This window comes from Salmo salar, chromosome ssa09, assembly GCF_905237065.1.
Source record: "Salmo salar chromosome ssa09, Ssal_v3.1, whole genome shotgun sequence".
Lineage (NCBI taxonomy): Eukaryota > Metazoa > Chordata > Actinopteri > Salmoniformes > Salmonidae > Salmo > Salmo salar.
Window position 1 is genome coordinate 3305600 of NC_059450.1, and position 18031 is coordinate 3323630.

General features: G+C 43.1%; 1 protein-coding gene across 1 annotated transcript in view; it reads left to right on the plus strand.

Annotated features, from left to right (window-relative positions):
- The window catches only part of si:dkey-16j16.4 (uncharacterized), an 82820-nt gene that overhangs the window by 61566 nt on the left and 3223 nt on the right, over positions 1–18031 (plus strand). The window contains exon 4 of the mRNA XM_014210007.2: positions 7617–7670. Within this exon, the coding sequence (XP_014065482.1) occupies positions 7617–7670 (54 nt within the window). The remainder of the gene's footprint in view (positions 1–7616; positions 7671–18031) is intronic.

Here is an 18031-nt window from a genome sequence, read left to right on the forward strand (position 1 = left end):
AGAAAGTGGCTTTAGCAGCAGAAACAGGAAGAAAATGTAGAGAGGAGGGAGTGAAAAGATGCCAGGTCCGCAGGGAGGCTAGTTTTCCTTCATTTCCGCTCGGCTGCCCGGAGCCCTGTTCTGTGAGCTCGCAATGAGTCATCAAGCCACGGAGCAGGAGGGGAGGACTGAGCCGGCCGGGAGGATAGGGGACATAGAGAGTCAAAGGATGCAGAAAGGGAGGAGAGGAGGGTTGAGGAAGCAGAATCAGGAGATTGGTTGGAGAAGGATTGAGCAGAGGGAAGAGATGATAGGATGGAAGAGGAGAGAGTATCAGGAGAGAGAGAGCGAAGGTTGCGACGGCGCAATACCATCCGAGTAGGGGCAGAGTGAGTAGTGTTGGAGGAGAGCGAGAGGGAAAAGGATACAAGGTAGTGGTCGGAGACTTGGAGGGGAGTTGCAGTGAGATTAGTAGAAGAACAGCATCTAGTAAAGATGAGGTCAAGCGTATTGCCTGCCTTGTGAGTAGGGGGGGACGGTGAGAGGGTGAGGTCAAAAGAGGAGAGGAGTGGAAAGAAGGAGGCAGAGAGAAATGAGTCAAAGGTAGACGTAGGGAGGTTAAAGTCACCCAGAACTGTGAGGGGTGAGCCATCATCAGGAAAGGAACTTATCAAGGCGTCAAGCTCATTGATGAACTCTCCAAGGGAACCTGGAGGGCGATAAATGATAAGGATGTTAAGCTTGAATGGGCTAGTGACTGTGACAGCATGGAATTCAAAGGAGGAGATAGACAGATGGGTCAGGGGAGAAAGAGAGAATGTCCACTTGGGAGAAATGAGGATTCCAGTGCCACCACCCCGCTGACCAGATGCTCTCGGGGTATGCGAGAACACGTGGTCAGACGAGGAGAGAGCAGTAGGAGTAGCAGTGTTTTCTGTGGTAATCCATGTTTCCGTCAGTGCCAAGAAGTCGAGGGACTGGAGGGTAGCACAGGCTGAGATGAACTCTGCCTTGTTGGCCGCAGACCGGCATTTCTAGAGGCTGCCGGAGACCTGGAACTCCAAGTGGGTCGTGCGCACTGGGACCACCACGTTAGAGTGGCAGCGGCCACGCGGTGTGAAGCGTTTGTGTGGCCTGTGCAGAGAGGAGAGAACAGGGATAGACAGACACATCGTTGACAGGCTACAGGAGAGGCTACGCTAATGCAAAGGAGATTGGAATGAAAATTAACTAAACAACTGGGGAAGCGAGAGAGCAGGGCCTCCCTCACTAACCATTCACTGAAACACTCAAATATAACTTTTCCAACTTCCACTTTAGAAATTATAATTGATGTAAACTACAGTGGTTCAATGTTTCCAGGAATAGGCTCAAACTTAGTTCATTCAGCTAGCTAACTTGGTACAGTATTCTTCCGTGAAACCCACCCAGTGCACCGTATCCTATGACGCCGTAGCTAACTAGCATGCTAGCATCCAATAACACACGGTTAACACGGTCTAGTTCCATTCATAACGCAGAAGTAATTAAACGTTGGCTAGCTAACACAAAGTCAGTCCTGCTAGCTACACAAGTGGACTACACATCTCGAAAGTTCAGAAAGTTAAGCTTACGTTGCAAAAATGTTATTGACTAAAAATGATACAGTACTGCTAGCTGGTAGAGTTGGCTAGCTAGCAATGGCTGCGCTTACCTTTATCTTTGATACAAAGACAACTATGTAGCTAGCTAACATTACACTAATCAAAACGTTCCGTTGTAATGTATTTAGTTTCTACAGTACTGCTAGTTGGTAAAGTTGGCTAGCAAGCAGTGGCTGTGGTGTTGTGGTGTTGACGCCATTTGGAAAACGGCGCGAATGAACGAATACAGCTGGCTAGCTAACCTTGTTAGTTTCTCAAAGCTACACCTTTATCCTTGATACAAAGACAGCAAAGACAACTATGTAGCTAGCTAGCTAGCTAATCAAATCAAATAATTCCGTTGTAATGTAATGAAATGTAATATTACCCGCGGAGCGAAGTACAGCACGACTACTCACTCCAGCATCACTCCTTAACATCATTAAGCTTGAGGCCTGGGGTCTCAACCCCGCCCTGTGCAATTGGGTCCTGGATTTCCTGACGGGCTGCCCCCAGGTGGTGAAGGAAGGAAACAACATCTCCACTTCGCTGATTCTCAACACTGGGGCCCCACAAGGGTGCGTGCTCAGCCCCCTCCTGTACTCCCTGTTCACCCATGACTGTGTAGCCATGCACACCTCCAACTCGATCATCAAGTTTGCAGATGACACAACAGTAGTAGGCTTGATTACCAACAACGACGAGACAGCCTATAGGGAGGAGGTGAGGGCATTCGGAGTGTGGTGTCAGGAAAACAACCTCTCACTCAACGTCAACAAAACAAAGGAGATGATCATGGACTTCAGGAAACAGCAGAGTGAGCACCCTCCTATCCACATCGACGGGACAGCAGTGAAGAAGGTGGAAGGTTTTAAGTTCCTCGGCGTACACATCACGGACAAACTCAAATGGTCCACCCACACAGAAAGTGTTGTGAAGAAGGCGCAACAGCGCTTCTTCAACCTCAGGAGGCTGTAGAAATGTGGCTTGTCACCTACAACCCTCACAAACTTTTACAGATGCACAATTGAGAGCATCCTTTCGGGCTGTGTCACCACCTGGTACCGGCAACTGCACCGCCCACAACCGCAAGGCTCTCCAGAGAGTGGTGCGGTCTGCACAACGCATCACCGGTGGCAAACTACCTGCCCTTCAGGACACCTACAGCACCCGATGTCACAGGAAGGCCAAAAATATCATCAAGGACAACAACTATCCGAGCCACTGCCTGTTCACCCCGCTACCATCCAGAAGGCAAGGTGAGTATAGGTGCATCAAAGCTGGGACCGAGAAACTCAAGGGCATCAGACTGTTAAACAGCCATCACTAACACAGAGGCTGCTGCCTACATACAGACTTGAAATTATTGGCCACTTTAGTAAAAGGACCACTAGTCACTTTAATAATGTCACTTTAATAATGCTTACATATCTTGCATTACTCATCTCATATGTATATCCCTTATTTTATACCATCTATTGCATCTTGCCTATGCTGCTCTGCCATTGCTCATCCATATATTTATATGTATATATTCAATTCCATTCCTTTATTTAGATTTGTGTGTATTAGGTAGTTGTTGTGGAATTGTTAGATTACATGTTAGATATTGCCTCACTGTTGGAACTATAAGCACAAGCATTTCGCTACACTCGCAATAACATCTGCTAACCATGTGTATGTGGCCAAGAAATTTTTATTTGATTTGGATAGTCAGGCGCTGAGTCCGGCTCGAGTAGCAAAGCAGACCGCTCGAACAGCAGAGGCCACCACTGCTGGATCGTGTGTTTTTGTTTTCTTTAGAGGTAATGCAAAAAAAATGTGTTGTCTATCAACAATGACAAGCCACCGGGGTCTGACAACTTGGATGGAAAATTACTGAGGATAATAGCGGACGATATTGCCGCTCCTATTTGCCACATCTTCAATTTATGCCAACTAGAAAGGGTGTGCCCTCAGGCTTGGAGGGAAGCAAAAGTCATTCTGCTACATAGTAAAGCCCCTATTACTGGCTCAAAAAGCCGACCAATCAGCCTGTTATCAACCCTTAGTAAACTTTTGGAAAAAATTGTCTTTGACCAGATACTATGCTATTTTACAGTAAACAAATTGACAACAAACTTTCAGCATGCTTATAGAGAAGGACATTCAACAAGCACAGCACTTGCACAAATGATTGGCTGAAAGAAATTGATGATAAAAGATTGCTGAGACAAATTTTTGGTTTGGGACTTGGCTGCTCATCATATTGATGAGTGTGTGGGTGTTTTCCTCTCCAACATTTTAAGGTATGGGACATTGTTTTGTTAGACTTCAGTGGGGCTTTTGACATTATCGATCATAGTCTGCGGCTGGCAAAACGTATGTGTTATGGCTTTACACCCCCTTCTATATAGTGAATAAAGAGTTACATGTCTATCAGAACAAAGAGAGTGTGTTCTTTAATGGAAGCCTCTCCAACATAATCCAGGTAGAATCAGGAATTCCCCAAGGCAGCTGTGTAGGCCCATAACATTTTTCAATCTTTACTAATGAATTGCCCCTGACTTTGAGGAAAGCCAGATTGTCTATGTATACAGATGACTCAACACTATACATGTCAGCTACTACAGCGACTGAAATGACTGCATCACTTAACAAAGAATTGCAGTTCGTTTCTGAGTGGGTGGCAAGGAATAAGTTAGTCCTAAACATTTCTAAAACTAAAAGCATTGTGAATGATTTGTCCCAAATACTAAACCCTAAACCTCAACTAAATCTTGTAATAAATAATGTGGAAATTGAGCAAGTTGAAGTGACTGTTTGGAGTAACCCTGGACTGTAAACTGTCATGATCAAAACATTGATACAACAGTAGCTAAGATGGGGAGAAGTATGTCCATGATAAGACACTGCTCTACCTTCTTGACAGTACTCAACAAGGCAGGTCCTACAGGCCCTAGATTTTGTACTGTATATATGTGGTAGTGTTGGAGTAGGGGCCTGAGGGCACACAGTCTGTGAATGTATTGTAATGTTTTTAAAATTGTATAAACTGCCTCAATTTTGCTGGACCCAGGAAGAGCAGCAGCAGCTAATGGGGATCCATACTAAATACAAATACAAATACAAATGCTAGCTCCCTATTAAGGATACTTCAGCAAGCATTGATGTTGGCAATTGACGATACATGTATGCTGAAAATTGCAATCACAGATTTGTAGAACTGACAGGAAATAGTAGCCTATTGTTGACTTGGTGATGTGAGGTCTCAATCTGGAATAAAACTTTGTCTATGTTTAGGTTCAGCAATTCATAAGTTACCCGGTTTAGATACGCTGTTTTATTTTCCTCTGTCTTCTCAGAATGCGCAGGCAGCCCATTGCTACTGTCAAAAGTTCCATGCAGGATATTTTTCAATGTCACACAAATATGAGGTTTGCAAAAATAATAACTGTGACATTAAGCAGACGCTTTTATCCAAAGCAACAGTATGCATGCATTCATTTTCCGTTCGTGGTCCCGGGAATCGAACCCACTGTAAAGGGGTGTGTAACTGGTGGCAGTGAAGTCAGACGCAGGAGAGCAGAACTAGGTAACAGCCAGAGCAGTTTAATTTCAAAACCAACGGCATAAAGAAATAACCCACATGGGTACAAAACCCAACGCGCACCAGTAAACATGTGCACAAGCACTTACAACAAACAATTACACACAAAGACATGGGGGGAAGAGAGGGTTAAGTACACAACACTTAATGAGGGAAATGAGAACCAGGTGTGTAGGAAAACAAGACAAAACAAATGGAAAATGAAAAGTGGATCGACGATGGCTAAAAGACCGGCGACGACGACCGCCGAACGCCGCCCGAACAAGGAGAGGAACCGACTTCGGTGGAAGTCGTGACACCCACAAACACGACTGCCATGGTCGTTATTTATTTTGCTGTTTTAATAGGCTACAGACTAAATTTGTAACAGTTTAATAGGCTATTGCAATAATTCAACATGCATAGTTGTAGACTACACCACTGCTTTACCCTAGGCAGCAGATTATCAAATGGAAGATATCGGCCTATGTGTTCCTCTAGGCTGTGCTCTGAGGTTGCTGGGCACGCTCCACTATTGATAGGCCTACGTTTTTCAAAAATACAATTACTATACCTCCTAGGCTACAACACAGTGCAATAAGTCATTTATTGTTAGGACACAATTATTGTAATTTATTGTTAGTACACAATTATTGTCTAGGCTGTAAACTGCAGTGATGAAAGGCTCATTTTAATAACTACTCAATCGTCCTTTTGTGTTTCATGACACAATAAAGCCCTGACTATACCTGAATATATCCAACCATTTGGATCAGTTATGGGTTTATTTTTGTCAGTTTACAAGGTCCAGAAAATTACATTAGGCCACTCATATGGTGTATTTTGTCAGGATGTATTGGCGTTTACAGATAGGCCTACCATAGAAAAATAGGCTGTAGCCTATGACACTGAGATGTGCTGTCTGTTGTGGATCATGTATCCCAAGTCGTCCTATAATTAACGTGGCCACCAGCCTAAAAATTGCAAATGCCATTATATTAAGCCAGGATTGGCCGAAGGGGCCAGATATGCTGAAGTAGACTCGGCCCGAGTACCATTAGCCGGAAGCCAGAGTAATATGATTCTGCCTAACTCGGGAAGAGCTCGGCCCGTATGAAGCCCCCCGAGTCCGAGTCGATGCTGAGTCCCCCGAGTCTCAAACGGAATAGGCCCGAACCCACCGTGTCGACTGGGAAGTGGATAGAAAAACATGGGCATGGGCTCTGTTTCAAAATATCGCTGTTTTGTGTGTTGTGTAGGAAAAATATTATTTATATTTTATTCTGTTATATTCCATTATATTCTTACTATGAAATATGTGTGTCTTGTCGGTTTAATGAATAAAATAAGGAATTATTGATTTAATTTGCGTGGCGCAGCCATGTATCCTATAGGCTGCATAGACCAGTAATGTAATTAAACTCAATACATACTATTCTATTCTTTTGAAAATGGTTCTTAGGACCTGCGTAAACAAACTAATAATTGGGTTTATTTGTGATGGTGTATATTCAATGGATCTATTAAAATAGAAGCCTACCTACATTGCCGCATGTCTGCTCCCACTCCTGAACTTGCTGGCATGTGCATGGGAGGTATAAAAGGCTTATCCCGTCAAGAATGTGGTAAAATTGGACTGTATGAATTGGGTTCTTAAAACGTTGCCTGATTTGTGATTGTCATCGCAAACCGTTTGTGTGGCAGATTTATTGCAACAAATGATCGGTCTGTCAGATGCGCCTTGAAAAAAATCGGAATATTCTTTGTTGTCTTCAAATGACAGAAATGCATATAAGGTTTCAGGGGTGACAGAGCACATTTTAAGGGCTATTTAATGATAGTCACCATACTTTCAACTACTAAACGGACTGTACTCACATTGTTGTTAAGGGGGTATCCAAACCAACTCTCCCTCCCTCCACAACAGCAGGAGTCTTGCGTTTCCATTCTACTCCCCTCTTCCAAGAGCCCTGTTCCTCTTCAAAAGCACCAGTCTCCTGCCTCCCCCCAGACAATTCCTGGGGGGAGGCAGGAGAGGGCCTCTGTCACTTACGAGAATGGTTCTGCTGGGTGGACTGGGAAGGAGTCTTTGACAGGATGTTACATAAGCTTCATTGACTGGCTTGTTTGGTTTAGCAGCAGCTGCACTCCGGTCACTTTCTTGATTATAATTCTTAATTGACTCACAATGGTCAGTTGCTGTGACATCAACAAACATTAATTTACTCCTCACTCATAATGAAACACATTGGCTGCTCTCTGAGGAATAAACGTCCCCCTAATTGTGAAGTTTAAACTACATTCTTTGTATGAAATGTTTTATACAAATAAATGCATTATTATTATTCAGTGGTGTTTTGAAATGAGTCAGTGTTAGTATGCTGAGGGATGAAGTTGGTCCAAAGAGGTATGTTTGCTAATCAGTCTTTCTCCTTGGTTCCCCTCAGAAAATGCTCCTGAAAAAGAACTGTGGTGGGAAAACACGGACCATAAAGATCCGGGTAAGTTTACATTAATCTGCAATTTCACTTTATTGTACAGAAAAACACTCATATAATCCCAAATACACACTAAACCACTCACAAAATATGTTTCCATACAATAATTTTCATGTGAGTAAAGTATATTTAGGTAAAGAAAATACTCACGACAGGCCTAATAGAAATCAGCATGATTGTCAATAAACTTTCCTATATGTCGACAAAACAAAATATGCTAGACGGGTGGATAATTTTTTGCCGGTCAAATGGATCAAGCAACAAATGGCAGTGGAAATGCTTTTTTTGCGCAATTGTTGATAGAATACCTGTAATGTCTAAGTAAACTGCAGTCACGTGACACTATGTTGTGTGGTCCTCCCACCAGGACTTGGAAAGGCATTCACAGTTTAGAGAAAGTGCACGGTGATGAGCTTGATGCTCATTTCCCATGAATATAGTTATATATAAATATCTTAATTTGTATGACGTGGACATGATGATCAGTGCTAGGCTAATCTTATGTACCCTCTGCACTGTACCTGCGAGCCGTAGGATAGAGCACATGTGCCAGGACCAGAGTGGGCGAATGTGCTGTTATCACAAGACTTTCTGTGGCAAAACCACCAAAAGAGTTAAAAATGGCGAATTAAAAGTTATACGACAAAGTGCTTTTTATGTGCACTACATCATTACGCACAGCTTTTTATCCACAACAAGCCAGTTTGATGGAAACACACCTCCGCGGGTAAAATGTATATAATTTGAATGCAAGTATTTGATAAATCGCTTGAAAATATTTCAACAAGTGGATGGAAACCTAGCTACAGACATTGTCACACTCCTTTTGGCCCTTTGATGAATGGAAACTCAATTGCATGACTCAATTTTACACACACACACACACACACACACACACACACACACACACACACACACACACACACACACACACACACACACACACACACACACACACACACACACACACACACACACCAGGGTTGGGCTCAATTAGAATTGAAGGCAGTCAATTCAGGAAGTGCTTTGAATTTAACATTCAGAAATGTAAAAACATTTGAAATAAATAGATTTTTAAATTGTAATTTTTGTTTATTTCCTGAATTGACTGCCTTCAATTCTAATTGAGCCCAACCCTGACACACACACACACTGAGTCCTTATCCTTTCAAGCTGAGCCACAATACCAAGTCAAGATGGCCGTGTCCGTTACAGTAGAGATAAGGCTGAAAGGTCATGCAGCCCCCATGAACAACCCAGTCTATTTTGCTGCCTACACCTTGATGCCCCTCCAAATGCATGCTGGGAAAGCATCTAACACCTTCACTGGTTCCCATGACCCTCTGCTATAGCCACTATACCTTTTCTAACAAGAAAGTAGGAAGTCTATATTAAACAGCAAGCAATTATTGTTCCCTCACAGTTGAGATTCATGAAAAATAAAACACATGTTCAACCCCCTGAGTCAATACACATTAGAATCACCTTTGGCAGCGAGTACAGCTGTGAGTCTTTGTGGGTAAGCCTGTAAGAGCTTTGCACACCTGGATTGCACAATATTTGCCCATTATTTTTTTAACTCGTCAAGCTCTCTCAAGCTTTCTTTCTCTAGGATTTGTCTGTGCTTAGCTCAATTCTGTTTAGTTTTATCTTGAAAAAAAACTCCCTAGTACTTGCCAATGACGAGCATAACCATAACATGATGCTGCCACCACCATGCTCGAAAATATGAAGAGTGATACTCAGTGATGTGTTGTATTTGCCCCAAACATATTGCTTGGTATTCAGGACAAAATGTTAATTACTTTGCCACATTTTGTGCAGTATTACTTTAGTGCCTTATTGCGAACAGGATGGATGTTTTAGAATATTTGTATTCTCTACCAACGTCCTTCTTTTCACTCTGTCATTTAGGTTAGTATTGTGGGGTAACTACAATGTTGTTGATCCATCCTCAGTTTTCTCCTATCACAGCCATTAAACACTATAACTGTTTTAAAATCACCATTTTCTTCCTCTCCGGCAACTGTTGGGAAGGATGCCTGTATCTTTGTAGTGACTGGGTGTATCCAAAGCGTAATTATACTAAACAGAAATATAAACGCAACATGTAAAGCTTTGATCCCATGTTTCATAAAATAAAAGATCCCAGAAATTTCCCATATGCACAAAAAGCTTATTTCTCTTAAATTGTATGCACAAATTTGTTTACATCGTGTTATTGAGCATTTCTCCTTTCTCAAGGTAATTCATCCACCTGACAAGTGTGGCATATCAAGAAGCCTATTAAACAGCATGATTATTACACAGGTGCACCTTATTTATTGTCCACCTGCTGGGGACAATAAAAGGCCACTCTAATATGTGCAGTTTTGGAGCATGCAATTGGCATGCTGACTGCGAGAATGTTCACCAGAGCTGTTACGAGAGAATTTAATGTTAATTTCTCTACCATAAGCTGACTTCAACATTGTTTTAGAGAATTTGGCAGTACGTCCAACTGGCCTTACAACCGCATACCACGTGTAACCACCCCAGCCCCTTACCTCCACATCCGGCTTCTTCACCTGTGGTATCATCGGAAACCAGCTACCCAGACAGCTGATGAAACAGTGGGTTTGCACAACCAAATCATTTCTACACAAACTGTCATCTGCATGCTCGTCGTCCTCACCAGGGTCTTGACCTGACTGCAGTTCGGTGTCGTAACCAATTTCAGTGGGCAAATACTCACCTTCGATGGCCACTGGCACGCTGGAGAAGTCTTCATGGATGAATCCTGCTTTCAACTGTACCAGGCAGATGGCAGACAGCATGTATGGCGTAGTATGTGCAAGTGGTTTGCTGATGTCAACGTTGTGAATAGAGTGCCCTGTGGTGGTGGTGGGGTTATGGTATGGACTAGCAATGGACAAGGAACACAATTGCATTTTATCGATAGCAATTTGAATGCACAGAGATACCGTGACGAGATCTTGAGGCCCATTGTCGTACCATTCATCCGCCGCCATCACCTCATGTTTCATCATAATAATGCACAGCCCCGTATTGCAAGGATCTGTACACAATTCCTGGAAACTAAAAATGTCCCAGTTCTTCCATGGCCTGCATACTCACCAGGCATGTCACCCATTAAGTATGTTTGGGCTGCTCTGGATTGACATGTACGACAGCGTGTTCCAATTCCTGCCAATATCCAGAAACTACTCACAGGCATTGAAGAGGAGTGGAACAACATTCCACAGGCCACAATCAACAGCTGTATCAACTCTGTGCGAAGGAGATGTGTTGGGCTGCATGAGGCAAATTGTGGTCACACTAGATACTGACTGGTTTTCTGATCTACGCCCCTACCTTTTTTTTTTTAAGGTATCTGTAACCAACAGATGCATATCTGTATTCCCAGTGATGTGAAATCCATAGATTAGAGCCTCATTTATTTAAGTCAATTGACGGATTACCTTATATGAACTGTAACTCAGTAAAATCTTTGAAGTTGTTGCGCTTTTAATTTTTGTTCAGTGTAATAACTTCACCATGCTCAAAGGGATATTCAGTGTCTGCTCTTTTTAATTTCTACTCATCTAATAATAGGTGGGTGCCATTCTTTGCGAGGCATTGGAAAACCTCTCTGGTCTTTGTGGTTGAATCTGGGCTTGAAATTCACTACTTGACTGAGAGACCTTACAAATATCTGTAACGCCCTGGCCATAGAGAGGGGTTTTTGTTCTTTATTTTGGTTAGGCCAGGGTGTTACATTGGGTGGGCGTTCTATGTTATTTTTTCTAGGTTGGTTTGTTTCGTTGATTTTGGCCGTGTGGCTTCCAATCAGGCACAGCTGTAGTTTGTTGTTGCTGATTAGGAGTCACACATAAGTAGCCTGTTTTTCCTTTGGGTTTTTGTGGGTGATTGTTTCTGTTTAGTGCTTTCGATTTCGTTGTTAGTACCTGACAGAACTGTCGGCTGTCATTTTATTTTGTCAAGTGTTCTCTTTTTGTATTAAAATTCATTCAAGATGAACACATCCTCCGCTGCACCTTGGTCTTTCTCTAACGACGGCCGTTACAATATCCGTATATGTGTGGGGTACAGAGATGGGGTAATCATTAAAAAATCATGTTAACCAATATTATTGCACACAGAGTGAGTCCATGTAACTTATTATGTGACTTGTTAAGAAAATGTGTTACCCCTGAATATATTTAGGCTTGCCCTAAACAAAGTGGTTGAATACTTATTGACTCAAGACATTTCAGCTTTACATTTTTTATTAATTTGTAAAAACGTCTCAAAACAGAATTCCACTTTGACATGTGGGGTATTGTGTGTAGATCAGTGCCACTAAATCTCAATTCAATCCATTTTAAATTCAGGCTGTAACACAACAAAATGTGGAAAAAATCAAGAGGTGTGAATACTTTCTGAAGGCACTGTACTTTATATCATCGCTTGGAGTTTACCATTCAGTTTATCTCTGAACCAAAGATACCAAGGGTTTCTTTAAAGCTTGTGGCACTACACTTAAATGTTATTTTTCTGCAATGGGTCATTTTCTTAGTGGCTCAGTGAAGATGCAAGCTATATACGCTAGCTCTATGATCTCAGACCATTGAGGTATATTGTGGGGGAGCGACGTGTGACTAGCAGGACAACTGTGTGTGTGGTTCCTGGGTTGTGTAAAGGGTGGGTGGAGGCTGGTTGGGCAGTTCGAGTGAAGTTGAAGGCACCTGGTCATTTTGGCACAAATCAGAACAGTCCAGAAGGACGCACAGAGTGTGGCGGGAAAGTGACGCTACGGTCTGTGTGGGTTACTATAAGCTGTGGGCCACTGCATACACACACACTTATGCGCACAGACACACCATTGAGGTTGGCAAACACACACACACACACACACACACAGTTAATGCAGAATAATACAAATAATAATCACATATAGGTATACACACACACACACACACACACACACACACACACACACACACACACACACACACACACACACACACACACACACACACACACACACACAGCTACAGAATGGCTGCATGCATAGGCTACCCCTTTCCATATAGTTGAACACTACTTTCGTCGTCTCTAAGCGTTGACTGAAATATGTAACTGAGGCTCATCTTGGAGGAAGAGTTGAGATGGAGGTGTGTGTGGTTGCCCTGTGGTGTATCATCAGGGATGAAGTGACTTTCCATTTTTTGCCAACCGGCTGCTCTCTGTTGTGTTCCTCTGCTACAGAGATGTTTATTATCTCCTCTCGTAGTTAATTTTTTTAAATAAAATGATGACTTGTGGTCCCTGGGTATTTTCCAGGCACAGCATTTTCTAGTACAGTAAGTAGATCTCTCTTGTTATCCCGTTTTTCAATATTCTTTCTCTTCAGCATTCTCGCCCTCCTCCCTCCCAAGCTTGCTCTCCTTGTTACTCTCCCCTTCAACTTCCACTACATGTCTCCTTTTCCCCTTTCTCCTTGCCTCTGTATTTCTCTCTTGCTCTTTCACCCTCGTCCTTTTTATCCTTCAACTTAATTATCCCCCTCTTTTTCCTGGAATGGGTCCAGGAGAGACACTAGATATATATGCAGGGATGGTAGTTGTTAGAGGGAAATTATTTGTGGATGGAGCAAGGAGTAGGAAAACAAGAAAAAACCCTGCTCCTGTCTATTCCTGAAACTTCCTCTCTGGGGTGGGAGAGAGTAAGAGGTGGGAGGTGGAGGAGAGAGATCTTTCCCAGGGATGGAGCCGCCAAAGCGTCTGGTTTCAAATCAAATCAAAATGTATTTGTCACATGCGCCGAATACAACAAGTGTAGACCTTACCGTGAAATGCTTACTTACAAGCTTACTTACAAGCCCAGTTCAAGAAGAGTTAAGAAAATATTTACCAAATAAACTGAAGTAAAAAATAATAAAATGTAACACAAAATAACAACGGGGCTATATACAGGGAGTACCGGTACTGAGTCAATATGCAGGGGTACAGGTTAGTCGAGGTAATTTGTACATGTAGGTTGGGGTAAAGTGACTATGCATAGATAATAAACAGCGAGTAGCAGCAGTGTACAAAACAAATGGGGGGTGGGGAGGGGGGTGTCAATGTAAATAGTCCGGTGGCCATTTGATTAATTGTTCAGCAGTCATGGCTTGGGGGTAGAAGTTGTTAAGGAGCCTTTTGGTCCTAGACTTGGCGCTTTAGTGCCGCTTGCCGTGCGGTAGCAGAGAAAACAGACTATGACTTGGGTGACTGTAGTCTCTGACACTTTTTTGGGCTTTCCTCTGACACCGCCTCGTATATCGGTCCTGGATGGCAGGAAGCTTGGCCCCAGTGATGTACTGGGCCGTACACACATGCTCTTGATGGTGCAGCTGTAGAACTTTTTGAGGATCTGAGGACCCATGCCAAATCTTTTCGGTCTCCTGAGGGGGAAAAGGTGTTGTCGTGCCCTCTTCACGACTGTCTTGGTGTGTTTGGACCATGATAGTTCATTGGTAATGTGGACGCCAAGGAACTTGAAACTCTCGACCCGCTCCACTACAGCCCCGTCAATGTGAATGGGGTGGGAATGGCCTGTTCGGCCTGCCTTTTCCTGTAGTCCACGATCAGCTCCTTTGTCTTGCTCACATTGAGGGAGAGGTTGTTGTCCTGGCACCACACTGCCAGGTCTCTGACCTCCTCCCTATAGGCTGTCTCATCGTTGTCGGTGATCAGGCCTACCACTGTTGTGTCGTCTGCAAACTTAATGGTGTTGGAGTCATGTTTGACCACGCAGTCGTGGGTGAACAGGGAGTACAGGAGGGGACTAAGTACACATCCCTGAGGGGCCCCAGTGTTGAGGATCAGCGTGGCAGACGTGTTGTTGCCTACCCTTACCACCTCGGGGCGACCCGTCAGGAAGTCCAGGATCCAGTTGCAAAGGGAGGTGTTTAGTCCCAGGGTCCTTAGCTTAGTGATGAGCTTCGTGGGCACTATGGTGTCAGTATTACAGACTCGGTCATGGAGAGGTTGAAAATGTCAGTGAAGACACTTGCCAGTTGGTCCGCGCATGCTTTGAGTACACGTCCTGGTAATCCGTCTGGCCCCGCGGCTTTGTGAATGTTAACCTGTTTAAAGGTCTTGCTCACATCGGCTACCAAGAGCGTTATCACACAGTCATCTTGAACAGCTAGTGCTCCCGTGCATGCTTCAGTGTTGCTTGCCTCGAAGCGAGCATAAAAAGGCATTTAGCTCATCTGGTAGACTCCCGTCACTGGGCAGCTCGCATCTGGGTTTCCCGTTTCCCTTTGTAGTCCCTAATAGTTTTCAAGCCCCCCACATCTGACGAGCGTCAGAGCTGGTGTAGTAGGATTCCATCTTAATCCTGTATTGACGCTTTGCTTGTTTGATGGTTCGCCTGAGGGCATAGCGGGATTTCTGATAAGCGTCTGGATTTGTGTCCAACTCCTTGAAAGTGCCAGCTCTAGCCTTTAGCTCGATGCAGGTGTTGCCTGTAATCCATGGCTTCTGGTTGGGATATGTACGTATGGTTACTGTGGGGACAACGTCGTCGATGCACTTATTGATGCAGCCGATGACTGAGGTGGTATACTCCTCAATGCCATTGGATGAATCCCAGAACATATTCCAGTCTGTGTTAGGAAAACAGTCCTGTAGCGTAGCATCCGTGTCATCTAACCACTTCCGTATTGAGCAAGTCACTGGTACTTCCTGCTTTAGTTTTTGCTTGTAAGCAGGAATCAGGAGGATAGAATTATGGTCCGATTTGCCAAATGGAGGGTGGAGGAGAGCTGTGTTTCCATCTCTGTGTGTGGAGTAAAGGTGGCCTGTTTTTTTATTTTTATCCTCTGGTTGCACATGTGACATGCTGGTAGAAATGAGGTAAAATGGATTTAAGTGTGCCTGCATTAAAGTCCCCGGCCACTAGGAGCGCCGCTTCTGGATGAGTATTTTCTTGTTTACTTATGGCCTTTATAGAGTTGGTTGAGTGTGGTCTTAGTGCCAGCATCGGTCTGTGGTGGTAAATAGACGGCTACGAATAATATAGATGAGAGCTCTCTTGGTAGATAGTGTGGTCTAAAGCTTATCATAAGGTACTCTACCTCAGATGTGCAATACCTCGAGACTTCTTTAATATTAGACATTGCGCACCAGCTGTTATTGACAAAAGACACACACCCCCACCCCTCGTCTTACCAGACGCAGCTTCTCTGTTCTGCCGGTGCATGGAAAATCCCGCCATCTCTATATTATCTTTGTCATCGTTCAGCCACGACTCGGTGAAACATAAGATGTTACAGTTTTTAATGTCCCGTTTGTAGGATAATCTTGATCGTTAGTCATCGATTTTATTTTCCAATGATTGCACATTGGCCAATAGAACGGATGGCAGTGGGAGTTTACTTGCTCGCCTACGCATTCTCAGAAGGCAGCCCGACCTCCGCCCTCTTTTTCTCCGTCTTTTCTTCAAGCAAATGGCGGGGATTTGGGCCTGTTCTCTGGAAAGCAGTATATCCTTCTTGTCGGACTCGTTATAGGAAAAAGCTTCTTCCAGTTTGAGGTGAGTAATCGCTTTTCTGATGTCCAGAAGTTATTTTCGGTCATAAGAGACAGTAACAGCAACATTATGTACAAAATAAGTTAAAAAAATAAGTTACAAACAATGCAAAAAAACCGAACAAAATAGTACAGTTGTTAGGAGCATGTAAAACGTCAGACATTCTTTCCAGCGGCATTTTCAGCCCCCGAAGAGGAAGAGTGAGTTGGAGACCAGGGCATTTGGAGAGATGGAGTAAGACTGAGGTTAAGAGACGTGAGACTGACGACACCTCCCTGTGTCCTTCTACATATAACGTTATCGTGCTAGCTAGCAATTTGTCTGATTTTGATCAAGGCTCAGGTAAGCATATGGGAGTGAAGAGGAGACTTAAATTACAGCTTATTTAGAGCCGCTGATCAGAACAACTTACCTTGAGGTATTGTAGAGCAGACCATTGGTTCCTACTGTGGGTTGGGGCCCTCTGTTGTGAGTGGTGTCCAGAATATACACTACGTCAAGGGATGACAATTGATACAAATACTATTATCTTTATTTTGTTAATAAATTTAATTGGCCTAAGGAATCACATTATTAATCTATTTAGTAACTTCAATGTTTTAACATAAAGGTTTGTCTATGTTTAAACTTACTATTCGGTAGCTGCACAAGCCTTATGGTGGATATAGAGCAGTTGTCACCAACCGGGTGATCGACTGGTCGATCTTCAAGGCATTCCTAGTCTATTACCAAACATTTCTGTATAAAAGCCAACGATAAAGGCTTGCGCTCCTGCTGTTGACAGTAGGTGAACTTAGATTCAGAAGCCCTTGCGCAACGGGAAGGCAGTGTTCCCATCTGTTGCTAAATTGGATAGCTCAAATCACATTGCCTACAGATTCCAGCAAAGTTTGATACTAGCCTACATGAGATTTAATAACTTTTAAAAACCATGACCAGAGAGAGCCTGAAGAATACAGCAAAGAGCTGCTGTTTTTATGAGTGTGTTCATGTTTAAGTTTTTATTACAAAACAAAAAACGCACTTCTTCATACTACCACTTGCGCTGTAGCTGCAATGAATTAGTAACCAAGTGTATCGATAGCCCTGCGCTTGAATTATTATTAGCAGCTCGTCTTGTCTATTTTAATATCGAGGAATATTTAACTTTCTCTGGTCATAGGAACAACATGAATTTGTGCATGAGGCACCATTATCTATTTTGTCATGGTGCTTTCAAGACAACTGGGGAAAAAAAAAAAAAAAGAGATCCAACTGGGAAAAATCGATTTGAACGGTCAACCAACTCGAAATTCCAAGTTGGAAACTCTGACATCATTCTAGAGCTCCGACTTTCCGACCTGAAGATCACTGACGTCATAGTTTGACCTCGTTTTTTTGTAGAGTTCCCAGTTGTCTTGAAAGCACCATGACCATCAGTCCAGTAAAATAAAATAAAAAGTGCTCAGCTGTGTCTTGGAAGTGCTACACCAAATGATATTTTTTTTATCAAAGCTCAAGTTTTGAAATAAAATATGGTCTGAGAAGAAAACTATTGTCAGGCCAGGCATATAGCCCATATGCTGTGATAATGTGTTAGGCCTACTGCACAAAACCTCATTCTTACATAACTGTTTTTATTAGGTTAATGTAAAAAAAAATGTAAGTAATGTAAAAATAAAATCAGAGCGGTACATCTCGGCTTGTTTTTTGACAGCGAAAATTATATTGACTCAGAAAAGGTTGGTGACCACTGGTCTAGAGCAAAAGACACCTACCTCCCTTTGTGGACCAGGGTCATGTAATGAAAAGTTCAGGAACCC